The 25,914-nt window shown below is 51.7% G+C and overlaps 1 protein-coding gene across 1 annotated transcript; it reads left to right on the plus strand.

Annotated features, from left to right (window-relative positions):
* Nucleotides 1-4,496: 4,496 nt before the first annotated feature.
* psmd8 (proteasome 26S subunit, non-ATPase 8) lies at nt 4,497-24,214 on the plus strand. The gene is made up of 7 exons (XM_072549263.1): nt 4,497-4,664; nt 7,125-7,197; nt 10,294-10,396; nt 11,883-12,048; nt 14,659-14,759; nt 19,816-19,927; nt 24,029-24,214. The coding sequence occupies exons 1-7, from the start codon at nt 4,554-4,556 to the stop codon at nt 24,164-24,166; spliced, it is 804 nt and encodes a 267-aa protein (XP_072405364.1). The 5' UTR covers nt 4,497-4,553; the 3' UTR covers nt 24,167-24,214.
* The last annotated feature ends 1,700 nt before the right edge of the window (nt 24,215-25,914 follow it).

Here is a 25,914-nt window from a genome sequence, read left to right on the forward strand (position 1 = left end):
TCCCTGTGTTTGTCTCTCTGTCTGTGTCTGTGTCTGTGTCTGTGTCTGTCCCCCCTCTCTGTCCCTGTGTTTGTTTGTTTGTTTGTTTGTCTGTCCCTGTCCCTGTGTTTGTCTCTCTGTCTGTGTCTGTGTCTGTGTCTGTCCCCCCTCTCTGTCCCTGTGTTTGTTTGTTTGTTTGTCTGTCCCTGTCCCTGTCCCTGTCCCTGTCTCTGTGTTTGTCTCTCTGTCTCTGTCCCCCTCTCTGTCCCTGTGTTTGTCCCCCTCCCTGTCCCCCTCTCTGTCCTCCCTGTGTTTGTCTGTCTCCCTCTCTGTCCCTGTGTTTGTCTCTCTGTCTGTGTCTGTGTCTGTGTCTGTGTCTGTCCCCCCTCTCTGTCCCTGTGTTTGTCTGTCTCCCTCCCTGTCCCTGTGTTTGTCTCTCTGTCTGTGTCTGTGTCTGTGTCTGTGTCTGTCCCCCCTCTCTGTCCCTGTGTTTGTTTGTTTGTTTGTTTGTCTGTCCCTGTCCCTGTCCCTGTCCCTGTCTCTGTCTCTGTGTTTGTCTCTCTGTCTCTGTCCCCCTCTCTGGAGCAGATCCTCTCCCACCCCCTGGAGAAGAGGGCGGGGCATCAACTGTACTTCCGGGGGCGGGGCATCGACAGTGACCCGAGACTAATGGGTGTCTCCTGGGTCCTAGAGACCGGGTTTAGCCCTGGGATGGTGAGGATGAACAGACAGGGGGTGGGGGGTGAGGGCCCTCAGACCCAAACACACCCCAACAGGCAACTGCCTCGAGAAATGTCACTCTTAAAAACAGTCCTTTCTAGCCTGAGGGTGTGGAGAATGTGAAGCCGGCTGTTGTTAAAATGAGCGGCACGGTGGTAGTGTCCCTATCACTGGACAGGGAGGGCCGGGTTCAGGGTCCCCCCCCCCCGGCTCCAGAGGGTGTGTAATAACAACTCCCTGAACATGGTGATTAGCAAATTAGGATCAAGCGGATGGAGGGTTACAATGATGAACCTGAACGAGCAATGAGGAGGGGATAGGATCACGCATTGGCTGGGCTGAATGGTCTCTTTCTAGAATAGGGTAGTGCAGAACTAGAGGGCATAGGTTTAGGGTGAGAGGGGAAAGATATAAAAAGAGACCGAAGGGGCAACGTTTTCACACAGAGGGTGGTACGTGTATGTAATGAGCTGCCAGAGGAAGTGGTGGAGGCTGGTACAATTGGAACATTTAAGAGGCATTTGGATGGGTATATGAATAGGAAGGGTTTGGAGGGATATGGGCCGGGTGCTGGCAGGTGGGACTAGATTGGGTTGGGATATCTGGTCGGTATGGACAGGGTTGGGCCAAAGGGTGTGTTTCTGAAAGTGCTATTTGACTCTGTTCTTGATCCTGAGTAATTTATCGTGCTTTCCTGTCTGAGTGCTGTCTGCCTTCAGCTGAAGGGGTGCCTCAGGGTGAAGAACTCCTCGGAGTGAATGGGTAACTGCTGTTCCATTAGTTGGGATCTGTGATGAAGGGCTTATGCCCGAAATGTCGACTCTCCTGCTCCTCGGATGCTGCCTGACCTGCTGTGCTTTTCCAGCGCCACATTCTTCGACTCTGACTCTCCAGCATCTGCAGGCCTCACTTTCTCCTGGGACCTGCGATTGTCAACGTTTGAAATTCACTGCTAAAGTGAGCTGTGGAAGATCGGTCTTTGTGTACATTCAAGGTCAGAAACTGATAGATTTCTGTTTAGTATCCAATGGGAGGTGAAATGAGGTCCCAAGGGAACAGCCTGAGTGAAGGGACAACCTTTTGGAACTGAAGCGAGGAGGAATTTTGTTGGTCATTGAGTAACGAATCTGTGGAACTCAGGCGTGGAGGCCAAGTCATTGAGTGTATTGAAGATCCGACCACGGCAAATGGTGGAATTTGAATTCAACTAAGGAAAGAACTGGAATTATCAATTTAAGAATCATGCAACCATTGTTGGAAAACCCATCTGGTCCATGAATGCCCTTCACAGATGGAAATTTGCCATCTTCACCTGGTTGGGCCTAAGTGTGACTCTCAGTGGCATAGCAAGCCGTTCAGTTGTACTGGTGGAATCACCCCTCACCCCCAACCTGCATTGACCATCCCCCAGTCCCACACCACCCTCCTATTTATCCCTGAACACCTCTCTCACATTCCTGATGAAGGGCTTACGCCTGAAAATATCGATTCTCCTGCTCATTGGATGCTGCCTGACCTGCTGTGCTTTTCGAGCACCACACTCTTCGACCTCTGACTCTCCAGCAACTGTTGTCCTCACTTTCTCTGACTCGAAGAAATGAAGCTGAAGAGCTTATCTGGCATCAACGTCAACACTGGAAAATACAACAGCAGAAACAGCCCTGTCGACCCTATAGGATCTGACTATACCTGTGGGCCCTGGGTGCCTGAGCCTGGTTGGGAATATCCCTGGAGGTTTGCTCAGAACCCTGCACCGCCTCACCCAGTCGAACAACTTGGATGTAAAGTTAAAAATCGCACAACACCAGGATTTTGTGGAACAGGTTTAACTGGAAGCAAATTCACATCTTACACAAAAGCAATTCAACAAACCGATCAGCAGGAAATTTTTTTAAAAGTTTTGTTTTTGAAAGTTACATTTGATAGGTTTGTTCCAGAGAGAGTGGGGATATTCCTGGGAGGGTGTGTGGGGTTGGGGGGGGGGGGGGTCATTCCTGGGAGGGTGTGTGGGGTGGGGGGGGGGGTCATTCCTGGGAGGGTGTGTGGGGTGGGGGGGGGGGGTCATTCCTGGGAGGGTGTGTGGGGTGGGGGGGGGGGTCATTCCTGGGAGGGTGTGTGGGGTGGGGGGGGGGGGTCATTCCTGGGAGGGTGTGTGGGTGGGGGGGGGGGTCATTCCTGGGAGGGTGTGTGGGTGGGGGGGGGGGGGTCATTCCTGGGAGGGTGTGTGGGTGGGGGGGGGGGTCATTCCTGGGAGGGTGTGTGGGTGGGGGGGGGGGGGTCATTCCTGGGAGGGTGTGTGGGTGGGGGGGGGGGGTCATTCCTGGGAGGGTGTGTGGGTGTGGGGGGGGTCATTCCTGGGAGGGTGTGTGTGTGGGGGGGGGGTCATTCCTGGGAGGGTGTGTGTGGGGGGGGGGTCATTCCTGGGAGGGTTTGTGTGTGGGGGGGGGGTCATTCCTGGGAGGGTGTGTGTGGGGGGGGGAATTCCTGGGAGTGTGTGTGTGTGGGGGGGGGTCATTCCTGGGAGGGTGTGTGTGTGTGAGGGGGGGGTCATTCCTGGGAGGGTGTGTGTGTGTGGGGGGGGGTCATTCCTGGAGAGGGTGTGTGGGGGGGTGGGGTCATTCCTGGGAGTGTGTGTGTGGGAGGGGGGCATTCCTGGGAGGGTGTGTGTGTGGGGGGGGGACATTCCTGTGAGGGGTGTGTGTGGGGGGGGACATTCCTGGGAGGGTGTGTGGGGGGGGGTCATTCCTGGGAGGGTGTGTGGGGGGGGGGGTCATTCCTGGGAGGGTGTGTGTGTGTGGGTGGGGGGTCATTCCTGGGAGGGTGTGTGTGTGTGGGTGGGGGGTCATTCCTGGGAGGGTGTGGGGGTGGGGTCATTCCTGGGAGGGTGTGTGGGTGGGGGGGGGGGGTCATTCCTGGGAGGGTGTGTGGGTGGGGGGGGGGGGTCATTCCTGGGAGGGTGTGTGGGTGTGGGGGGGGTCATTCCTGGGAGGGTGTGTGTGTGGGGGGGGGTCATTCCTGGGAGGGTGTGTGTGGGGGGGGGGTCATTCCTGGGAGGGTTTGTGTGTGGGGGGGGGTCATTCCTGGGAGGGTGTGTGTGGGGGGGGAATTCCTGGGAGTGTGTGTGTGTGGGGGGGGGGTCATTCCTGGGAGGGTGTGTGTGTGTGTGAGGGGGGGGTCATTCCTGGGAGGGTGTGTGTGTGTGGGGGGGGTCATTCCTGGGAGAGGGGTGTGTGGGGGGGTGGGGTCATTCCTGGGAGTGTGTGTGTGGGAGGGGGGCATTCCTGGGAGGGTGTGTGTGTGGGGGGGGGACATTCCTGTGAGGGGTGTGTGTGGGGGGGGGACATTCCTGGGAGGGTGTGTGGGGGGGGGTCATTCCTGGGAGGGTGTGTGGGGGGGGGGGTCATTCCTGGGAGGGTGTGTGTGTGTGGGTGGGGGGTCATTCCTGGGAGGGTGTGTGTGTGTGGGTGGGGGGTCATTCCTGGGAGGGTGTGGGGGTGGGGTCATTCCTGGGAGGGTGTGGGGGGTGGGGTCATTCCTGGGAGAGGGTGTGTGGGGGGGGGGGGGTCATTCCTGGGAGGGTGTGTGTGTGAGGGGGGGGGTCATTCCTGGGAGGGTGTGGGGGGGGGGGGGTCATTCCTGGGAGGGTGGGGGGGGGGGTCATTCCTGGGAGGGTGTGTGTGTGGGCCCCACCAGTTCCATGTCTGACCCTTTTAAGAGCGGGAGCCCTTCCAAGATGGCGGGGTTGGTAGCCGCCCGCCCGGCCGGCCGGCGCGCTGACGTCAGGTCCGGTGAGGCGGTGTCGTGAAGCGGGCGGTTGCCCTGGGAGATTGCCGTCAGTGAGTTGCGGAGTCACCATGGCCGGGCCCCTGGAGCAGGCGGTCTCCATGTTGGAGCAGCTCCGCAGTGAATGGAGCCGCAAGAACCCGAACCTCCGCAAGTGCGAGGAGCTGCTCGGGAAACTGAAGGTGGGGGGACAGAGAGACCCCCACCCCCGGGGGGGGACAGAGAGAGAGACCCCCACCCCCGGGGGGAGAGAGAGAGAGAGACCCCCACCCCCGGGGAGAGAGAGAGAGAGAGACCCCCACCCCCGGGGAGAGAGAGAGAGAGAGACCCCCACCCCCGGGGGGGGGACAGAGAGAGAGACCCCCACCCCCGGGGGGAGAGAGAGAGAGACCCCCACCCCCGGGGAGAGAGAGAGAGAGAGACCCCCACCCCCGGGGGGGGACAGAGAGAGAGACCCCCACCCCCGGGGGGAGAGAGAGAGAGACCCCCACCCCCGGGGGGGGACAGAGAGAGAGAGACCCCCACCCCCGGGGGGACAGAGAGACCCCCCACCCCCGGGGGGGGGGACAGAGAGAGACCCCCACCCCCGGGGGGACAGAGAGACCCCCACCCCCGGGGGGACAGAGAGACCCCCACCCCCGGGGGGGGACAGAGAGACCCCCACCCCCGGGGGGGGGACAGAGAGAGACCCCCACCCCCGGGGGGAGAGAGAGAGAGACCCCCACCCCCGGGGGGGGGACAGAGAGAGACCCCCACCCCCGGGGGGAGAGAGAGAGAGAGACCCCCACCCCCGGGGGGAGAGAGAGAGAGAGACCCCCACCCCCGGGGGGGGGACAGAGAGAGACCCCCACCCCCGGGGGGGGGACAGAGAGAGACCCCCACCCCCGGGGGGGAGAGAGAGAGAGACCCCCACCCCCGGGGGGAGAGAGAGAGAGACCCCCACCCCCGGGGGGGAGAGAGGGAGAGAGAGACCCCCACCCCCACCCCCGGGGGGAGAGAGAGAGAGAGAGAGAGAGAGAGAACCCCCACCCCCCGGGGGGGGAGAGAGGGGGACCCCCACCCCCGGGGGGAGAGAGAGAGAGGGGGACCCCCACCCCCGGGGGGGGAGAGAGGGGGGACCCCCACCCCCGGGGAGAGAGAGAGAGAGAGAGACCCCCACCCCCGGGGGGGGGGGACAGAGAGACCCCCACCCCCGGGGGGGGAGAGAGAGAGAGAGAGACCCCCACCCCCGGGGAGAGAGAGAGAGAGAGACCCCCCACCCCCGGGGAGAGAGAGAGAGAGAGAGACCCCCACCCCCGGGGAGAGAGAGACCCCCACCCCCGGGGGGAGAGAGAGGGGGGGGACCCCCACCCCCGGGGGGAGAGAGAGAGGGGGACCCCCCCCCCCCGGGGGGGGAGAGAGAGGGGGGGGACCCCCACCCCCGGGGGGAGAGAGAGAGGGGGACCCCCCCCCCCCGGGGGGGAGAGAGAGAGAGAGAGAGAGACCCCCACCCCCGGGGGGAGAGAGAGACCCCCACCCCCGGGGGGGGAGAGAGAGGGGGACCCCCCCCCCACCCCCGGGGGGGGGAGAGAGAGGGGGACCCCCCCCCCACCCCCGGGGGGGGGAGAGAGAGGGGGACCCCCCCCCCCCCACCCCCGGGGGGGGAGAGAGAGGGGGACCCCCCCCCACCCCCGGGGGGGGAGAGAGAGGGGGACCCCCCCCCCCACCCCCGGGGGGGGAGAGAGAGGGGGACCCCCACCCCCGGGGGGGGAGAGAGACCCCCACCCCCATATGGAGAGAGAGACCCCCACCCCTGGGGGGAGAGAGAGAGAGAGACCCCCACCCCCAGGGGGAGAGAGAGAGAGTGACCCCCACCCCCGGGGGAGACATAGTGAGAGACACCTCCCCCCTGGGGGGGAGGGACACACACGGACAGCAGACAGATACCGGGAAACTGAAGGGGAGGGGGCAAATGAGAGAGAGACGTACACAGAGACCCCAAGGGGTGGGGGAAGTTGAACAGAGGTTCACTCGGGGTAGGGACACAGAGACCTGGGGTGGGGTGGGGTGGGGAAAGGGGGGGGTAGAGAGAGGACGGAGAGACCCTAGGGGTGGGGATGGGGACCGAGAGATCCCAGGGGGTGGGGGCAGACACACCGCGGGGGCTGGCGATGGGAGAGGCTGACCCTGGGTCTGTGGGTAGATAAACAGACACTGGGGTGGGGGGTGGAAGAGACACCCTGGGGGTGTGGGTGGGACGGGGATTGACCCTGCAGGAGGTGGGGGAGGGTGAGCCTGGGGATGGGTGAGGCGGCAGGGAGAGACCCTGAGGGTGAGAGGTGGTTGGTGGAAAAAGACAAGAGAATCGTGAAAGAGGGAGCCCAGTGCATTTGGGGGGGCTGGATTGACAAGAGGGACATGAGTGGGGGGGGACTTCAAATCCTATACCCACCCACTGCCCTCTTCCCAATCCTGATGTGGGGATCCCCTTTGCCCCAGTTTGTCTCTGAGCTGCTGGGTACTGCAGCTATCCTCACGCTGGTTATGGTAGGTGGTCATTGACAGTAACGAGTGGTTTGGTCATGATGCCAATGTTCCCTTCCCCCAATCACATGCTCTCTCCAGCTCTCTTCACCCCTGATCTGACACACTTCCCATTTCAGGTGGCTCTGCTGGAACTGAACTTCCTACCCACATCAGGCTCCAAGCTAACCAAGCGGCAACTCATTCTAGCCCGTGAGTATCGTTGACCTGGCACAGTGACCCCCTGCAGAGCTAAATTTCCAAAAAAATGTACAATAAGACCAAGTGCTGGAGAAACTCTGTGTCAGACAGTATCTGTGATGTGCAAAACAGTTCGTGTCCAATATGACTCCTCATACAAAAGAAAGATATTTTTGCTTTTGATGTGATCCCTGCAGAATCCCCATTGTTGCAGACTCCAATCGTACTAATGCTTGGAACCCTCCAAAAACCTCCTTTAAAATCTGCAAACTTGGAGGGTTCTGCTGCAGGTAAATAAAATGTTACTGAAGAAATGTTAAGACAATTAAAAATTCACCCTGATACATGATGGTTTTCTTCCTTTCAGTTTGTGTAAATTAGCTTAGATTCCCTACAGTGTGGAAACAGGCCCTTCGGCCCAACAAGTCCACACCGACCCTCCGAAGTGTGATCCACCCAGACCCATTCCCCATATTTACCCCTGACTAATGCGCCTCACGCTATGGGAAATTTAGCACGGCCAGTTCACCTGACCTGCGCTGCTTTAGATTGTGGGAGGAAACCAACGCGGCCTGAGGCAGAAATCAAACCCAGGTCCCTAATGCTGTGAGGCAGCAATGCTAACCACTGAGCCACCGTGCCACATAGAAAAGACTTTTTTGCAATTTTGAGCAAACAGTTTTCCTTTCTTTCCCTTTTGGTGGCATGTAATTAGTTTGCTTTTTCCTGTAGTTTATAAACCGCTGCATAGCGTTTACATTTGAGCTAGTGTGCGGAGTTGAGAAAGCACTGGGCTAATGTGTGTTTTATAATGTCTCTCCTGGCTTTTGTTTTGGGGAGGGTCGAGAATCTTACTGACTTTGTTTCTGAACAAACCCATCCCTCCCTCTTTCCTCAGACTGTATTGTTTAGTCTTTTCACTTGCTGTGGGGTCAAATGGTTACCAACAGCTTTTACCAACTTGCCTACGTCCTCCAAAGCATTGATAACTTTTTGACCATAAGGTGTTCAAAGTTGCTCTGTCTTAAATGTCTGGACCCAAGTGAGTGGCCTTGGTGTTTGACCCAAACGTTTTGCCTAACACGATCGGGTAACCATGATTGTGACTTGTAGAACTGCAGGGTGCGTCATGTTTAGCGATTTTGTTTGGAGGGCAATGGCCTGAAATCCAATCACTGCAATTTGGAATTGCCCTGGGAGTGACAAAGCGATGTCACGCGATGAGTAATCCAGACGCCTAGGCTGATGTTCTGAGGCTTGGCGATGAGTCGGTCCACTCCAGTGTTGTTCAGAAAGAGCTCCGTGTCTCTTGACGGGCGATTTCAATCCCAGAACCCGCAGGACTGGCTGTGTCGCAGTAAACTGTTACGATCCGTGATCTGCAAGTTCAACGGCCACTTTGACAGCTCCTGCTGTAGGAGAAAGTCGGGACTGCAGATGCAGGAGGTCGGAATCAAAACGTGTGATGCTGGAAAAGCACAGCCGTCAGGCAACATCCGAGGGGCAGGGGAGTCACTGTTTCGAGAATAAGCCCGTCGTCAGGGACGTGGGGAGGAAGAGAACTTCTTCGAGGTGGGCACCCTTGGGAAGAGGCTTTGCAGTAAGGTTATAAACAACCAGGAGAATCTTCCTGATGAAAGGCTTATGCTCGAAACGTCGACTCTCCTGCTCCTCAGGTGCTGTCTGACCGCCTGTGCTTTTCCAGCACCACAGCTCCTGTTAAGGCCAGATTGAGGTGTAGGATGTACTGGTGATGTTTAGTTGAGAGATGATCGGTTGGTTTAGTGGCTACCTCGGGAGTTAAACTAGATTTTTAATTGTCTTAACATTTCTTCAGTAACGTTTTATTTACCTGCAGCAGAACCCTCCAAGTTTGCAGATTTTAAAGGAGATTTTTGGAGGGTTCCAAGCATTAGTAGATTAGCACACGGTTCCTTTGGAGTCTACAACAATGGGGAATTCTGCAGGGATCCCATTGTGCAGCTGCGAAACCACGGTCTGGGCCATTGGAAAATCCGGGCTGTGGTTTCGAATCTCACAGTATCAGGTGGTGACATTTAAATTCACTGAATAAAAAATATGGAATTGAATCGTGTACAAGATGATTAGGGGTTTAGATAGGGTTGACAGTGAGAACCTTTTTCCGCGTATGGAGTCAACTGTTACTAGGGGACACAGCTTTAAATTAAGGGGTGGTAGGTATAGGACAGATGTTAGGGGTAGATTTTTTACTCAGCGGGTTGTGAGTTCATGGAATGCCCTGCCAGTAGCAGTGGTGGACTCTCCCTCTTTATGGTCATTTAAGCGGGCATTGGATAGGCATATGGAGGATAGTGGGCTAGTGTAGGTTAGGTAGGCTTCGGTCGGCGCAACATCGAGGGCCGAAGGGCCTGTACTGCGCTGTATTTTTCTATGTTCTATGTTCTAAAACAGTTATGGGCAGTTGTGAAAGAAACCCCTCTGGTTCACTCCTGCCTTTCAGGAGATAAAATCTCACCGGCATGAGTTCAAATCCACAGCAGCACTGTTGACTCTTAACTGCCATCTGAAATAGTCGTGGGGAGAATGTGCAAACTCCACACAGACAGTCGCCCAAGGCTGGAATTGAACCTGGGACCATGGTACTGTGAGGCAGCAGTGCTAACCACTGAGCCACCGTAATGCCCATTGTGTCCTGATGAATGCCAGACCCAAAACAAAGTCTGAATAGCACTGTTTTTAATTGAATATTCAAGTTCTTCTAGTTAATAGGAAGGTTTAAAACAAGATTTCCCCTGAATGTGGGTTGTAGTTAGACTAGCATGTGTAGTGACACCATGGTGCATCACCAGTGCACATAATACAATATTCCTTAACATTCTCGGATTAGTTTTGTATATTTGAACATTCTCTATTTAGCTGTCCACCGTAAATGCCCCTGTAAATGAGTCAGCCCGTGAATGTTTTTTATCGTGCTGCCATGTAGTGTGGATCTGGGTGTATGGTGTGACTATCCGGGGGGGCTGAGCAGACGAGCAGTGCTTCTGGGGTTCTCATTTCTCTATGACTCCCTTGGTTATGAAACAGAACTTGTGTCTGAGTGACTTTTATTCTTCTTTTCTGCTAAAGGGGACGTTTTGGAGATTGGAGCTCAATGGAGCATCCTGAAGAAGGATATCCCATCGTTTGAACGTTACATGGCACAGCTCAAGTGTTATTACTTCGACTACAAGTAGGTGACGCTGAACGGCACTGCGGTCTGAATGGGTTACACTGTGGGGCCCGGGTTGTGAAGGCCAGAATTGGATTGACTTGAATGTAGAGGATGAAATGGTGGTCTAGTTGAGCTGTTAATGATGATGCAGAGCGTGACTCGGGTTGGTGGAGAGGAGATATTTACCAGATTTATCCCTGGAATGGACTGATTATATTAGATTAGGTTCCCTACAGTGTGGAAACAGGCTGTTCGGCCCAACAAAGTCCACCCAGACCCATTTCCCTCTGACTAATGCACCTAACACTATGGGCAATTTAGCATGGCCAATCCACCCTGACCTGCACATCTTTGGACTGTGGGAGGAAACCAGAGCACCCAGAGGAAACCCACACAGACACGGGGACAATGTGCAAACTCCACACAGAGGCAGGAATTGAACCCAGATCCTGTCACTGTGAGGCAGCAGTGCTAACCACTGAGCCACCGTGCCGCTCCAGGGTTCGTGTCGGGTATGAGGTCTAGTTAGTGTTCTTGTATCAATCCCACCTTATTAATTATCCCTTACACCCCGATGATGTCCATCACATCTGATCTCCCAAACCCCAAAACACTGAAGGGAACAAGTACAGACAATGCTGGGGCAGTGGAGGAGGGGGAGCAAGCATTGGGAGTGTGAGGGGATGGGGAGTATGGTGGCTGCACTGCAGTCCTATCAGTTCTGAAGTGGGCATGTCAGTGATTGCCAATGATCTGCTCACCTGACCAATCCGTTTCTATCCTCCTGTAATCTCAGGCCTGCTTCCTCATTATTTAACACCCAGCCAAAACTTCACACCATCCACAAACCTGCTTATTGTCCCCTGCTATGTCTCCTCCTACACCATTTTTATATGTATCATAAGCAGTAAGGGACCCAGCACCGATCCCTGTGGTGCGCCAATCTGCTCCAGTCTCTCAAACAGCCTTTCGGCATCACCTCCTGACTCCTACCACTAAACCAATTTCGGGTCTACCTTGCCGCGTTACCCTGGATTCCACGTGCCTTTGCCGCCTTTTCCAGCCTCCCGTGTGGGACTTGCTGAAATCCCAACTGCCCGACCCTCGTCTACACAGCTGTTCACGTCCTTGACCAATTCAATCAGATTTGTTGGGTATGACCTCTGGCACAGCCGTGCTGAGTATCCCTGATCAAACCTGGCCTCTCCGCGTGGAGATTAATCCTCTCCTCTAGAATCTTCGCCAGGCGTTCCCCTGCTGTCCACAAGACTCACCGATCTGTAATTCTCTACCGCCCTTCTATAAAAGCTGAGTTCCGCTGTTTAGCAGTGTAATTATGGTCCCCAGCGGCTGTAATGGCTGTTTGGATCCTTGGTCATTTATCCGGTGGGTGCATTACCAATGTCGTCGCAATGCCAAGGTAGCCTACAGCAGGTGCTGCGTTCTTGATGCCCATCTGCCTGGGGATTTGATGGAAGTCTTTTTTTTGTTATTGCCGTTGCAGGGATGAATTGCCGGAGTCAGCCTACAAGCACCAGCTTCTGGGTCTGAACCTGCTCTTCCTTCTGTCTCAGAATCGTGTGGCCGAGTTCCACACTGAGTTGGAGCGACTGCCTGCCAGAGACATCCAGACAAACGTCTACATCAAACACCCGGTCTCGCTTGAGCAGGTCCGCGTGGTCGGGGTGGCGGGGGTGTGGGGGTATATCAGGCCGAAGCTTCGATGCCTCTTCTGTGAGGACGCTCTGACAGGACTGTGGGTGCCCGTGGATGGCCAGCGTTTGTTGTCTTTGGTGCAAAGGCAAGCAAGCAAGCTGCTGGAAGCGAGGCTGAAACCCAGCGTAGCCAGATCCTGGTCATCTGAACACATCTCGGGGCCTGGCCAGGTCAGGTCCAAGGCAGAGTGCTTGACCAAAGAGCAAAGCAATTCTGAAAGCTAAAGCACGTGAAGTCACTCAGTCATAGAGATGTACACCACAGGAACACTCCAACTTGGCCATGCTGACCAGATGTTTGGCACGGTGACTCAGTTGTTAGCACGGTGCCAGGTTTCAATTCCAGCCTTTGGTGACAGTCTGTGTGGAGTTTGCGTAAGATCGGGTTGAGGCCGTTCAGCCCATTGAACAGCAGAGGCAGCTCAATCAGGTTTTCGGTTGACCTGAATGCTGCCTTCCCGCACTGTCTCCATACCCCAGAAATGTATTGTTGCGAACCCACCAGTTAATACATGGCAGGCAGTAGGAAGCGAATGGAAACGTGCCTTGATGTAGATTGGAGCTTGCAGAGGCTGAGTCTCCTCTGTGTAAACACAGAGGGGGAAGTCACTGTAACCTTCAGCTGCTGCTTTGGCAATCACTTCAGAATGACCGTGTCGGCATCTTAAATAATGACAGTGATGGCTGAGGGTAGTTGGTGGGAAATATCAGATGCTGGATGGCACAATCCGAGATAATGTATTTTTTTCAAATACAGAGCAAGCTTGATTATCCAGCAAGGCCGCAAGGTCCCGATGCTTGGCTAAACTATGTTATCCGGCATACGATTATCAGGAATTAGATTAACCGAACAAAATACTCCCCGTCAATATCCTTTGGATAATCAAGGTTCCTCTGTAGTTCTTTGCGTTAATGTTTTCAGGGTGTAAATGTCTTTTGGTTTATGTTTGAATCATTGATTTGGTTTGTACCTAACGGATCATGACATTTTAGGAAACGAAATATTTGTACTTCCTCTGCGTTCCCGTTGACTTAGGTTCCCGTGACTGACAGATGGGTGAGTGAGGGACGGAGGATCATATGACGAAAGATCAGATTTGCTGTACCTGTGCCCAGCAGATTTGGGGTGATTTGGCAGAAACAGGAGATCTTTGGCAGCGCAAATGCTGAGAGGATGTTCCCCCTTGTGGGAGAGGTTAAACTAGGGGCCGTAATTTGGAATCTAGCGGGGTCTTCTATTTTAAAATAGAGAGGAGTTTGTATTTGAAGATTTGGAATCTGTACAACTGTCTTTCCAGAGAGGCCAGATTGTTAAATATTTTCAAAGGGGGGAGGGGGTAGATGTTAGCCTGACTTGAGTGAGGGTAGGGACAGAGTTTATTATGAGTAGGCAGGGACGTTGAGGCCACTATTGCACCAAGCAGCAACCTTATTGGATAAAGGCACAGACTTGACACAAGTGAAGCGATGGGGTTGGACCAGTAGGTGATCCAGAGATGTATCTTTTGCTCCCCTAAGTAGTCCACCCATCAATAAAGTTTGCGAACCACTGCCCTCAATGACGTTCTGCATGTTATTTGCTGCTGGTGTTCAGACCCTAATCCAGAATTCAGTGAAATCCTCAGACGTGGCAGAAGAGCTTTACCAAGATGTTGTTGGGTATGGAAGGTTTGAGTTAGAACGAATGGCTGGATAGGTTCAGTGAAGTGTAGGAGGTTGAGAGGTGATCTTTTAGAGCTTTATGAAAATTGTGAGGGGTATACACAGGGTTAATAGTGTCTTTTCCCCCATGGTACAGTATTTCAATGCTGGGGGGGTGATATTTTTACGGTGAGTGGAGAAAGACTTAACAAAGACATTGGGGGGGGCGCGCGCAACCTTTTTTTTTCAGAGGGTGTTTTGCATGTGGAATGACCTTCCTGAAGAAGGGGTGGTTGTGGGTACAGTTACAATGTTCAAAAGACCTTTGGATAATTATATAAATAGGAAAAGTTTGGATGGATATAGGCCAGGAGCAGGGCAGGTGACAAGAATTTGAGAGGTGACTTAATTGTGACATATAATCAGAGTTAGATAGGGTGGACAGGGAGAGCCTTCTTCCTCAGATGGTGATGGCGAGTATGAGGGGGCATAGCTTTAAATTGAGGGGTTGATTGAATTGACAGATGTCAGAGGTAGGCTCTTTACTCAGGGTAGTAGAGGCATGGAATGCCCGGCTTGTAACAGAAGTAGACTTGCCAACTTTAAGGGCACTTATGTGGTCATTGGATAGACCTGGATGAGAATGGGATAGTATAGGTTAGGTGGGCTTCAGATTGGTTCCACAGGTCAGCGCAACATCGAGGGCCGAAGGGCCTGTACTATGCTGTAATGTTTGATGTTAGTTGCTTAGTTTGAGAAAGCGTTCAGCATGGACTGGTTGGACCCGAGGTGCTGTATGACCCTGTGCCAAAAGGCTTGATGCTTTGAAGTGGCTGCTTCAGTAAAAAGTTGCCGCCCCCCCCCCCCCCCCCCCCCCCCGCAACCCCAAGAGAGAGTGTAATGTTCCTGCCTGTTTTATTCCAGTATCTAATGGAGGGCAGCTACAACAAGGTCTTCCTGGCGAAGGGGAACATTCCTGCAGAGAGCTACACCTTCTTCATTGACATCCTGCTTGATACCATTCGGTGAGTTCCAACCCACGTCACCTGGGGGGGGGAAGCACTGTTTCGTTTGGTACATTCCTCATGGTCCAAACGTCAAGACCGTATAACTATAAAGTAATGATTTGATTTATTACTGTCACGTGTACTAAGGTGCAGTGAAAGGTGCTGTCTGTCTTGCTTTGCAGACAGGCCGCACTATCCAAGTGCATCAGAGTAGCAGAGCAGGGTGCAGCATGCAGCCCCTGCTGAGATACACTAACATTAAGGAGGTCCATTTAAAAGTCTGATAACTGCAGGGAAGCTGCTCTTGAATCTGTTCATATGTGTATACAAACTCCTGCCTGACGGAAGAGGGTGGAAGAGATTCTAACCGGGGTGGGAGGGGTCTTTGATGATGTTGGCTGCCTTCCCGAGGCAGTGGAGTCAGTGGGTGCGAGGCTGGTTCACTGGCGTTGTGATTGCAGTGCTGCTGGAATCATGAGGTAGCAGTGCTGAGGTGGGGGGGGGGTGGTGAGGCTGTCGTGCTTATGTCACAGAGCAAAAGTGAGGCCTGCAGATGCTGGAGGTCAGAGTCAAGAGACTGGCGCTGGCAAAGCACAGCAGGTCAGGCAGCAGCCGAGGAGCAGGAGAATCGACGTTTCGGGCAAAAGCCCTTCATTGTGGTTATGTCACTGGGCTAATAATCTAAAGGCCTGGGCTGAGAATCTATGGACCTGAGTAAAAACCCTACCATGGCTGCTGGTAATTGAGCTTAACTCCAGATTTTAATTGTAATTTAATAATTTTAATTACAGTATCATGCCTTAAGAGCATAAGAACTGGGAGTAGGAGGCAGGAGTTCTGCCCTTCAAACCTGCTGCTCGACTTGATACGATCATCTGCTCACACCCATAACCCTTCAACTCGTTGCTAATTACATATCTGTCGATCTCCTCCAATTTACTCCATGTCCCAGCATCTACCACCGTGAATTTTACAGAGTTGTGACGCTGCAATTCATTTCTACTGATGTCTGTGAAATCTGTCACCCCTTATCCTAAATCTACAACCTCTCGTTCTGGATTGCCCCGGGAGGGGGAGCATCCTCTCGACGTCTATTTTGTTAATTCCCGGTAGCATCTAATATACCTCAATTAGGTCTCCTCGCATTCTTGTAAATTCCAGAGAGTGTAGGTCTCAACAGCTCAATCTCTCATCATAAAGCAAACCCCTTGTCTCTGGAATGAATCTAATGAACCTCCTCTGAATCACCCTTTATTGCAACTACGTCCCTTCTCAAAGGGACCAAAACTGTGTACGCAGTACTCCAGGCGAGGCCTCACTAATGTCTTGCTGCAACTGTACAAGGTCTGTCCTGGAATGTTTTCCGAGTGGTTTTCCAATATTTAGCCAGAGAACAGACCCGTTCTGTGTATGATGAGGGTTCCTCCTTGGCGTAGAGACAGTTTAAAGGTTTCCTCAGTGGTTTTTCAGCAGAGTTTTCTAGGAATGGCATCGTTAATCTTGGGTTTTAAATCAACAAAAGATCGCGAAGGGCAATGAAGAAAATTATTTTGCGCCCAGAGTTGTCAGGAACACTGCTCACAGAAGTGATCGGAGCTGATTCTGTCAATAATGATTCAAAACGAGTCAGACTCGAAGGTGAGGTTCTGAGCAAAGGATGTGACATGGGATTAAGAGTGACTCCTCTTTCAAAGAGACAGCAGGTTAAATGGTCCCGCTGTGCTGTAGCTGCCAGTGACTCTTAACTGGAAATGCTGAGAACCTTTTTGATTTCTGTCGGCCAGATTGAAGCTTAGTGAAGGTAGGTGCTTCATAAAGGCACCTTACCATAATTCCTTGCAGAGTGCTGTCCCGTGCACTGCTCGAACCCGTCATGAATGGGAAGATTGGGGCCTGAAGGCAGTCTCTGTTCTCACCGTCTGTCGTGTCCCTTCCACCTTGTAGCACCTTTTCGGTTCAGTGTTTTACTCTGACTGTCTCTATCCTCACTTGCATTTGCTTTAAGGATAACGGAGTCGAGAGTCTGGCATCTTGGATGCTGCCTGACCAGCTGTGCTTTTCCAGCACCACTCTTTCGACTCTGATCTATGGGCAGCACGGTGCACGGTGGCTCAGTGGTTAGCACTGCTGCCTCACAGCACCAGGCCCCTGGGTTCAGTTCCAGCCTCGGGCGACTCTCTGTGTGGAATTTGCATGTTCTCCCCGTGTCTGTGTGGGTTTGCTCCGGGTGCTCCGGCTTCCTCCCATGACCCAAAAATGCCCATGTCAGGGTGAATTGGCCATGTTAAATTGCCCAGAGTGTTAGGTGCATTAGTCAGGGGTAAATATAGGGGAGGGAAATGGGTCTGAGTGGGAACTCTTCGGAGGGACAGTGTGGGCTTGTTGGGCTGAAGGGCCTGTTTCCACACTGTAGGGAATTTAATCTGCAGTCCTCACTTTCTCCTCTAGGGATAACTGTCTGGAAACATTCAGCATCTGTAACGACAGAGATGGAATTGGCATTTTTTGTGATCTGTTCATGAAGCTTTTCTCTTCCATTTTCCCAAAATGGCTATCAAGAGTTTAAGTTCCACCATCTGAGTTAACGTCGGGGCATGTTAATTTCAAAAGGCCTTTGTTGAGTTGCATAAACTCGACTCCTCCTTGTGCTGGAATCCTGTGAGGTTGGAGAATGGATCTAAAGTTCAGCCTGTGTGTAGATGCCACACAAAAGTGTGAGTTAGTGTAGTTAACTAAAGCGACTGGATGGCAATTGTGTGGTTCAGAATGAGTACCATCATCACTCTGGATTTGATTCTGGCTCGGGTGTAGGTAGTCATGTATTGTTTGCCTTCCACACTCGGGGGCAGGACATGTCAAAGCACCAATACCACGTTTCAGAGGAAACACTTCAGCATGAAACCTCAGCAGGCAATGAACTAAGGACTTGCCTCCAGGCAGTGCTTGTATCACGCATTCATCTATTACAGTGCCTTACTCGTTGGCACTGTAATGTATCATAGAGCTGCGTTCAACGTGAGAAGCTTGCTCTGTGCGTTGGAAGAGAATTGTTGAGATTCACTGCACACATACAGCTGGACAAATTCCAAGCTGTAAAGCACATACGAACGGTAGTGAAGGTCCTGGGGAGCCAAGGTATCGGTGGGAACCTCGCCACCTTGTTTGATTATTTTGAAGAGCTGTGCCCATGTGCACATTAAAACGTACAACCGGTCTGGGCGTAGGAGTAGGTCACTCGGCCTGCTCTGTGTCAGTAAGATGCTGGCTGTTCTGTGTGAATCCGCAGTAACCACAAGGGTGGTTTGAGGCGCAATCTTTTCTTCCCTCGTTGTCAGGTTCCGAAGGATTGCACAGCACTTCGGGGCCTGCCTGCATGGGTCAGGGATTCCCACAGTCGTCCTATCTGCACTTCCTTGCAGATCCATGCCCTGATTTCCCTGTAGACAACGAGGATTAGGTGTCCTCCTATTCCCTAATAACCTCTTTGCTACCCCCCTCGCTTATCAAGAATCGACCTACAATCGTTCAAGAGAGTCTGTTTCCACTGTCTACTGAATTCCCCAATGCCTGCTCACCCTCTGAGACAGAAACATCTGACTTAACCAGGCGGCCTCTTTGTCTTTAGAATGATCTTTAGTTTTAGATTTTCCCACGGGAGAAAACATCTTTTCCACATCCATCTTGTCAAGAGATCCCTTAAGGTTTCAGTGAAGTTGTCTTTTGCTTTTCCAGACTCCAGGAAATACAATCCTTACCTGTCCAACTTGCCTCTTAAGATGGTTCACTCGTTCCAGCTATCAGTCTGGTAAACCACCTCTGAACTGTTTGCAATGAATTTACATCCTTAAACAAGGTGACCCCGTTATATGGTCTCTCCGTGTCCAATATGCTGAAATATAACCTCCTACTTTGGTGTGTAATTTCTAATTGCAATAAATTCTAACCTATTGGCTTTCCTAATTACTTGCTGGACTGTGTGCTAACCTTCTGTAATTCATACAGTACGACACCCAGGTGCCTCTATCTGAAGAGCTTGACATCACTCACCATTTTAATAATATGCTTCCTTTTTATTCTTCCTGCTAAAACAGACAATTTTGCATTCATTCCACTAATTCCATTTAATGTCAGTCAAACAGCACAGAAACAGACCCTTCAGCCTAGCTCATCCATACTGACCAGATATCCTAAATTAACCTAGTCCCATTTGCCAGCACTTGGCCCATATCCCTCCAAACCCTTCCTATTCATATACCCATCCAGATGCCTCTTAAATGTTGTAATTGTACCAGCCTCCACCACATCCTCTGGCAGCTCATTCCATACACGTACCACCCTCTGTGTGAAAAAACTGCCCCTCAGGTCCCTTTTATATCTTTCCTCTTTCACCTTAAATCTGTGCCCTCTAGTTCTGGACTCCCCCATTGTGAGGAAAAGACCTTGTCTATTCACCCTAACCATGCCCCTCATGATTTTATAAACCTCTATAAGGTCACCCCTCAGCCTGTGACGCTCCAGGGAAAACAGCCCCAGCCTGTTCAGCCTCTCCCTGTAGGTGAGACTCTCCAACATCCTTGTCAATCTTTTCTGAACCCTTTTTCAAGTTTCACAACATCTTTCCAATAGCAGGGAGACCAGAGTTGAACCAGTATTTCAAAAGTGGCCTCACCAATGTCATGTACAGCAACCGATCTCCCAACTCCTGTACTCGATGCGCTGACCAATAAAGGACAGCATACCAAACACCGCCTTCACTATCCCACCTACCTGTGACTCCACTTTCAAGGAACTATGAGCCTGCACGCCAAGGTCTCTTTGCTCAACAGCACTCCCCGGGACCTTACCATGAAGTGTATAAGTCCTGCCCCTGATTTGCCTTTCCAAAAATGCAGCACCTCATTCCTATCTAAATCGAACTCCATTTGTTGGACCTTTGCCCACTCACAACCTCTCTGGGTTGGAGCTTCATGTCCACTTCACAAGGTGCCTCCTGGCCTATCTCTGTGCCGTGACATCGGTGTTCCATGTTCTTGTTTCTTCTGTCCACCTTTAATGAACTTTTCTTTCATCTCAGGGATGAAATTGCCGGCTGCATTGAGAAGGCTTATGAGAATATATTATTCAATGAAGCTTCAAGGACACTGTTTTTCACCACACCCAAGAAGATGACGGAGTACGCCAAGAAGGTTGGTATCTGTTGTTCTCCTTCACTGCTACAGAGCTGCACTGCAGGCTGTGGGTGACAAATGCAACATTGAGTGCCTGGTTCCAATGTTGAGGGTTCCCCACATGCATGTTGCAAAGATTATTAGTTCGTAAGAGAGGGATATATTCCTGAGCCAATCAGTATTTGTACTGGAACTGAACAGAGTGCTGATTGAATGTCTCAATGGCTCAACCCCGGCCACAGAAAACTGGTCTGAGATGAACTGCAGCCCGAAAGGGTGACTACAGCCAGATGGAGAGCTTTGTTAACTGGGAAATGGTTGAGCTGGTGCTTGTGTGTTAACGTGGAGGGACAAGCAGACTAGGTGGTATATGAAAGGGTGAGGAAGGGAGATAAATTAGACTAGAGTATGGAAAATGAGGAAAGAAGGATTGGCCTTTACAGTTGGTTTCATTTAACTCCCTGTCTGTTTATTGAACAGTTCCTGAAATGTGCATCTGTCACATTGGCACTGTGTTCTTTTTACAAAGTACTGGACCCATCCCCATTTAATATATCACCGAGACACCCATGTGCACAGGTAGTGGACACTGCAACAGGCAGCTGAGGTGGAATGGTTTAATCTTGATAGTAAAAATTGATGTAATCCTGTTGGTGTAAAGCAGGAGCATTCCTATAGAATAGGGCAGCACTGCTGCCTCACAGCGCCAGGGTCCCAGGTTTGACTCCAGCCTCAGGCGACTCTCTGTGTGGAGTTTGCACATTCTCCCCGTGTCTGCGTAGGTTTCCTCTGGGTGCTCCGGTTTCCTCCCACAGTCCAAAGGTGTGCAGGTCAGGGTGAATTGGCCATGCTAAATTGCCCATAGTGTGAGGTGCATTAGTCAGAGGTACAATACGGGGCATGGTTCTGGGTGGATTGCTCTTCGGAGGGTCAGTGTGGACTTGCTGGGCCGAATGGCCTGTTTCCACACTGTAGGGAATATAATCTAATCTAAGTATTGGGACTCTTTCCCTTGTAGGAGGAAGGGTTGTGTGGGGAACAGCCATGTTTTGGATAGGGATGGGAATTGGACTGGGTGGGATATTAAAGGGCTTGATAGCACAGTTAGACCACGAGACTATTAAGAATGGGAGGTGAGCAAAGGGGTGCTACTGGGTAGGATGTGAAAGGACCTGGAGTGTGGGAGAAGTGGGTGCTGGATTCTTTTTCCCCAGGAACTGGTGTCTTTTTTTTTATTCTGAAAAAGTGTCTCCATTAAACTGCGAACCACCTGTCTTCCCTCCCTCCCTCATTCCTTGTTGGCTAGTATTGTTAGTAATTCTCTCGCTTCAGCTCTGATCCTTAATTATTTATGATGTCATCATGCTTTCTTTTCCTAATAAAAAAATTGGCCCCTCTGAAATAACTCTGCAAAGGCCGGTATCCCATCAGCAAGTCGACCTTTATTTACCCATGCATGTAACCTGACACTGGTCCAGCTAGCTCAGAGCCAGCTCTGAGTGAACAGAACCTCTGACACTCCTGTTTATTTTACTAACCAGCACAAGTTACGAGCGCACAGTTAACCTGAACAGCCGTATACAAGAGACAGCAATTTACAGCAGAAAGGGGTTGCAAAGCCAGACCTCAAACTCCACTGTTCAACCAGTTTTCAGGGAAATGAGGATCTTCCTGTTTTTTGTATTTTTAAATTTTTTTTTGGAACCTCTGACACTCCAGTTCTTTTGTTTTTCTTTCTCTTTACCCCCCACACTCCCGCCTAACTGCGGTAGTGCTTATTTCTCCCCCCAGCCCCCCTGTTGTGTGTGTGCAGGTGTGAGACACAGTGAGAGACACAAGGTGCACGAATCTTCGATTTCCACCACCAGGAAGATAGGAAACACCCGAGTGGCCAGTGACAAGCAGTGCCCTTCACATCAAAGGGCAATGCTGTGTGATCAAACAGTGAAGGGGAGGGTAGGGACTAAATCAAAATAGAGTTGGAGGGGGATCCTCCTGTTTCTCTCTAGCCAGGACTCCCTGATTGGACCAGGTTAACAGCACCAATCGGGTAACTCCTGTTCTATTCTGACCTCTGTGATCACTACACCCTTTGTCCTTGCACACTGTTGCCATCCTCTCTTTGTCAAAGCCCACGAGTTTGTCATCACCTCCCACATCTGTGCACTTTTCCTGGAAGGCATGTGTTTGAATCTCTCCTGTCAGGTGTCCCATAGTGAAATTGCCCTGTTTGAAATTACAAATGACATGGCATGTGATTGAGAGCTTAACTCTGGTTGCAATCAATCTGTGTGAGCCTTGTCACCTCATAGAGTCATAGAGATGTACAGCACGGAAACAGACCTTTCGGTCCAACCCGTCCATGCTGACCAGATATCCCAACCCGGCCCATATCCCTCCAAACCCTTCCTATTCATATACCCATCCAAATGCCTCTTAAATGTCACAATTGTACCAGCCTCCACCACATCCTCTGGCAGCTCATTCCATACACGTACCACCCTCTGTGTGAAAAAGTTTCCCCTTAGGTCTCTTTTATATCTTTCCCCTCTCACCCTAAACCTATGCCCCTCTAGCTCTGGACTCCCCGACCCCAGGGAAAAGACTTTGCCTATTTACCCTATCCATGCCCCTGATGATTTGGTAAGCCTTGGTTGGCCATCCACTTCTGATGCATCTCACTGTCATGCAGTTAAATGGGGTGGTGTTCCCAATGGGGTCCATTCTTATCTACCTAATGATTATGAGGGCATTGTTTCTGTTCCCAGCACCCTCCCCACCACATTACCTTTGGGCCACCCAAGGATTCTTGTCGTCTCTTGGAGGCATCTTTCCAAAATATTGTTTAGTTTTCACTTGTGTTTTGTGAAGACCGGCTCAATGTCCCCACCCACTTGCTTTATGCCTCCACAGACGTGACTCAAGCTTCCTATCCAACACTCAGCGCTGGTTGTACTGAGGAAATTCTTATCACCTAAATATTAGGAAGGCCCACATCATTGTCTCCTGGCCCCTCTACAATCTGCATTCCCTGTCTCCTTACTCTGGCCCTTTCCCAGACAGCTGGCTGAGGCAGAACGGATTTGTCTGTGTCAGTTTGACTCTGAAGTAAGCTTTCAATAACACCATCCCCCAGATGCTATGCCACAGCTCATCTGCCAAAGGCCTCAGTCATGCCTTTCTCACCTCTAGGCTTGACTGTTCCCAGCTCTCCTCTGACCACCCTCTCCCAGTCTTGTCTGTGTGAAAGTACAGGTTGAGCTGATCTTTCCCCGGTCCTTACCTCTCCGCCCGCTCCACCCCCCCCCCCCCCATTGCCAAACCTCATTTGCCCATCACCCCTTTGCTCACTGAGCTTCTTCTCTTTAAGCAGGTACTCCATTTGAATGTTCCTGTCCTTCAAATCCATGCTTGTCCTTGTGTTCCTCCTCCTTTCCCCTCACTCTACACCCCCTCGAATATTCTCCAGCTCCTTGATGTCTGAGGGTCTGTCTTTGTCTCCTAAGCATCCCCAGTTTCAGTTGTTTCTCTGGTGGTTTCACTTCCATCTACTTTGCCCTGAACCTCTTGCATTCCCTCCTTTCAAGGTGTTTTGGAGCAGCACTCCCAAAGCTAGTGCTTCCAATTAAACCTGTTGGACTAGAACCTGGTGTTGTGTGATCTTTAACTTTCTCCACCCCAGTCCAAGACCAGCGTCTCCAAATCATAACTTCCTGTAACCTACCACTGGCTTGACTTTGGCTTTCTGCGTTAACATTGTCGAATCTACCTTGCCCAGTTTTGTTTCAAACTGCTCCCAGAGCTGTGAGGAGTTTTGAACAGGCGTTCACAAGCCCGTGGAGCAGGATCTGTGCAAAGAAATAGTCCAGGTTGTCAATCAGAATGTTTTATTAACTTAAAAAGGGCTAGACCAACGTAAGCTGCTGTTGGAACGAGACTGTGGATATGAAAAGGGTAAGGTCTGCAATGATCTCCCATTAGAAGCTGAAATGGTCTTCGCTCCTCCAAGCAATTTGGATCCAGTGAGTCATCTCTGCAATCGATGATGTTGTACGCTATGCAGAACGATGTCAGCCCTCTTACTCATTGTGGCTGTTTGTGTGTCTCTTTCTCCCTCAGCGTGGCTGGCTCCTGGGTCCTGACAACTATTACTCATTTATCAGTCAGCAACAGAAGCCAGAGGAGGTGACCATCCCATCCACAGAACTGGCCAAGCAAGTCATCGAATACGCCAGGCATCTCGAAATGATTGTCTAATAGAGAGGAAGGGACTGTTTCCGGGCTGTGGGGTGGGTGGGAAAGCTGGTTCGGGGGGGGTGGCGGAAAGGAGGGTGCTGTTGTTTCTTTCTCTCTGTTTGTTTGGGATTGGGAGGAATGTCTGGTTCACAATGTTGAAGAACGTCCTTGGACCTGCTCTGTCCTGAGCCGAGATGCTGCTGGGGAGGTTCTGGCAGTGGAAAACGTTACTGAGCTCTACGGGCCGTGCCGGGAACTGATCCTGAGTTGGGTCACCAAGTATCCAGTCTGCACGTGGTGTTTTTTTGATATCTGTACCGTTAGGATATGATGGTCATGTGGGACTTGTTTTGTTTAAACCTTTTGGTCTTCAACCTGCAAAAGAATTCCGCTTTCTCTGAGGTTTTACTGCCACCCTTAGGCATCCGATGTCAGTGTTTTATTTTTAAACTCGTTCAGTTCTCCCCAAGGCCGAATATAGCGAGTTACAGTTACTGCTGAGTTTATCTGTGTATGATCAGAGGAGCATCACCTACTGTCCAAATTAAATGCAAACTATTATTGCACAATTCTTGTGTGGATGCTTGCTTGATTTGGTGGGAACGTTATGTTGCAAACATTACATGTCCACGAGGGAAAGCACCAACGTACCCGTTGGACTGGAAAGTGGGACTGACACCACAATTGGATTGGGTTCGGAGGGAGTTGGGTCAGGAGCAAGCAGGCGGGGGCTAGTTTACTTTGGGATTATGTTCGGCACTGGACAGAAGGGTCTGTTTCTGTGCTGCGTGGCTCCTGAGGGGCGTAGATAAAGTGAACAGCAAAGGGGCCTTTCCTCAGGCAGGGGAGTTCAAAACGACAGGCCATCTTTTTGAGGTGAGGGGAGAGAGTTTTTGAAAGCACATTTGAGACCGAAAGGTTTCTTTCTGTGCTGTCTGTTAAGCGCCTGTTTTTAAAATGAAGCGTCGTTAAGTTTCTAACTTCCTCCAGAGTATTGGCTGATTCCTGGAACGAAAGGGCTTGCTGTTGGTGGGGTGATTGAGCCGAGTGGAGTTTAGGAGGAGGAGTGAAGATCTGATTGAAACGTAAGATCCCAAGGAGGTTTGACACAGACCGGATGCGGTTTCCCCACGTTGGGGAGCCTGGAATTAGGGGACAAAGTGAGGGCTCTCCAATTGAAGGGGTTAAGGTGAGGTATTTCTTCTTTCAGACAGTTGCGAGGGTTTCAGAGTTGTGTTCCCTGGAGAGAAGTGCATGCTGGGTGATTTCCAAGGTGACGGATCGGCAAGGAGTCAAGTGTGGTGGGGGGATGAGCAACAGTAGTGATGAAGCTTTGTCAGACCAGCCATGGTCCTATTGACTGAGGGGGCTGAAGGGCTTACTCCTGCACCGGTTTCTTAATATTGGCCCCTGCTGGTATTTTATTAGGGGCGTTTCCGGCAAAACCTTTAACTGCCTTCTGAAGGCGGTGGCTGGAAATCTTCCTGAGCCTTCAGTGATGATTTTGTTAACGGTGTGTCTTTGGTCGACCATTTCAGAGGGAAGCTAAGAGTCCGCCACACTGGTGTAGGCCTGGGATCAGGCCCAGGCCCAGGCCCAGGCCAGACCAGGCAGACGGCAGATTTCAGGACATGGGTGAAGCACTTGCCAATCTGATCCCTTCGTGGTTGTGTTTCCTACTGTCCGTTAATCTAATCCAAGCCCAAATCCCACCCCCTCACATCTGACTTGCGCGTTGAACATTGTGGTTTCGTTGGAAGGATTTAGTT

The sequence above is a fragment of the Chiloscyllium punctatum genome, chromosome 29 (genome assembly GCF_047496795.1).
Source record: "Chiloscyllium punctatum isolate Juve2018m chromosome 29, sChiPun1.3, whole genome shotgun sequence".
In the NCBI taxonomy this organism is placed as follows: domain Eukaryota; kingdom Metazoa; phylum Chordata; class Chondrichthyes; order Orectolobiformes; family Hemiscylliidae; genus Chiloscyllium; species Chiloscyllium punctatum.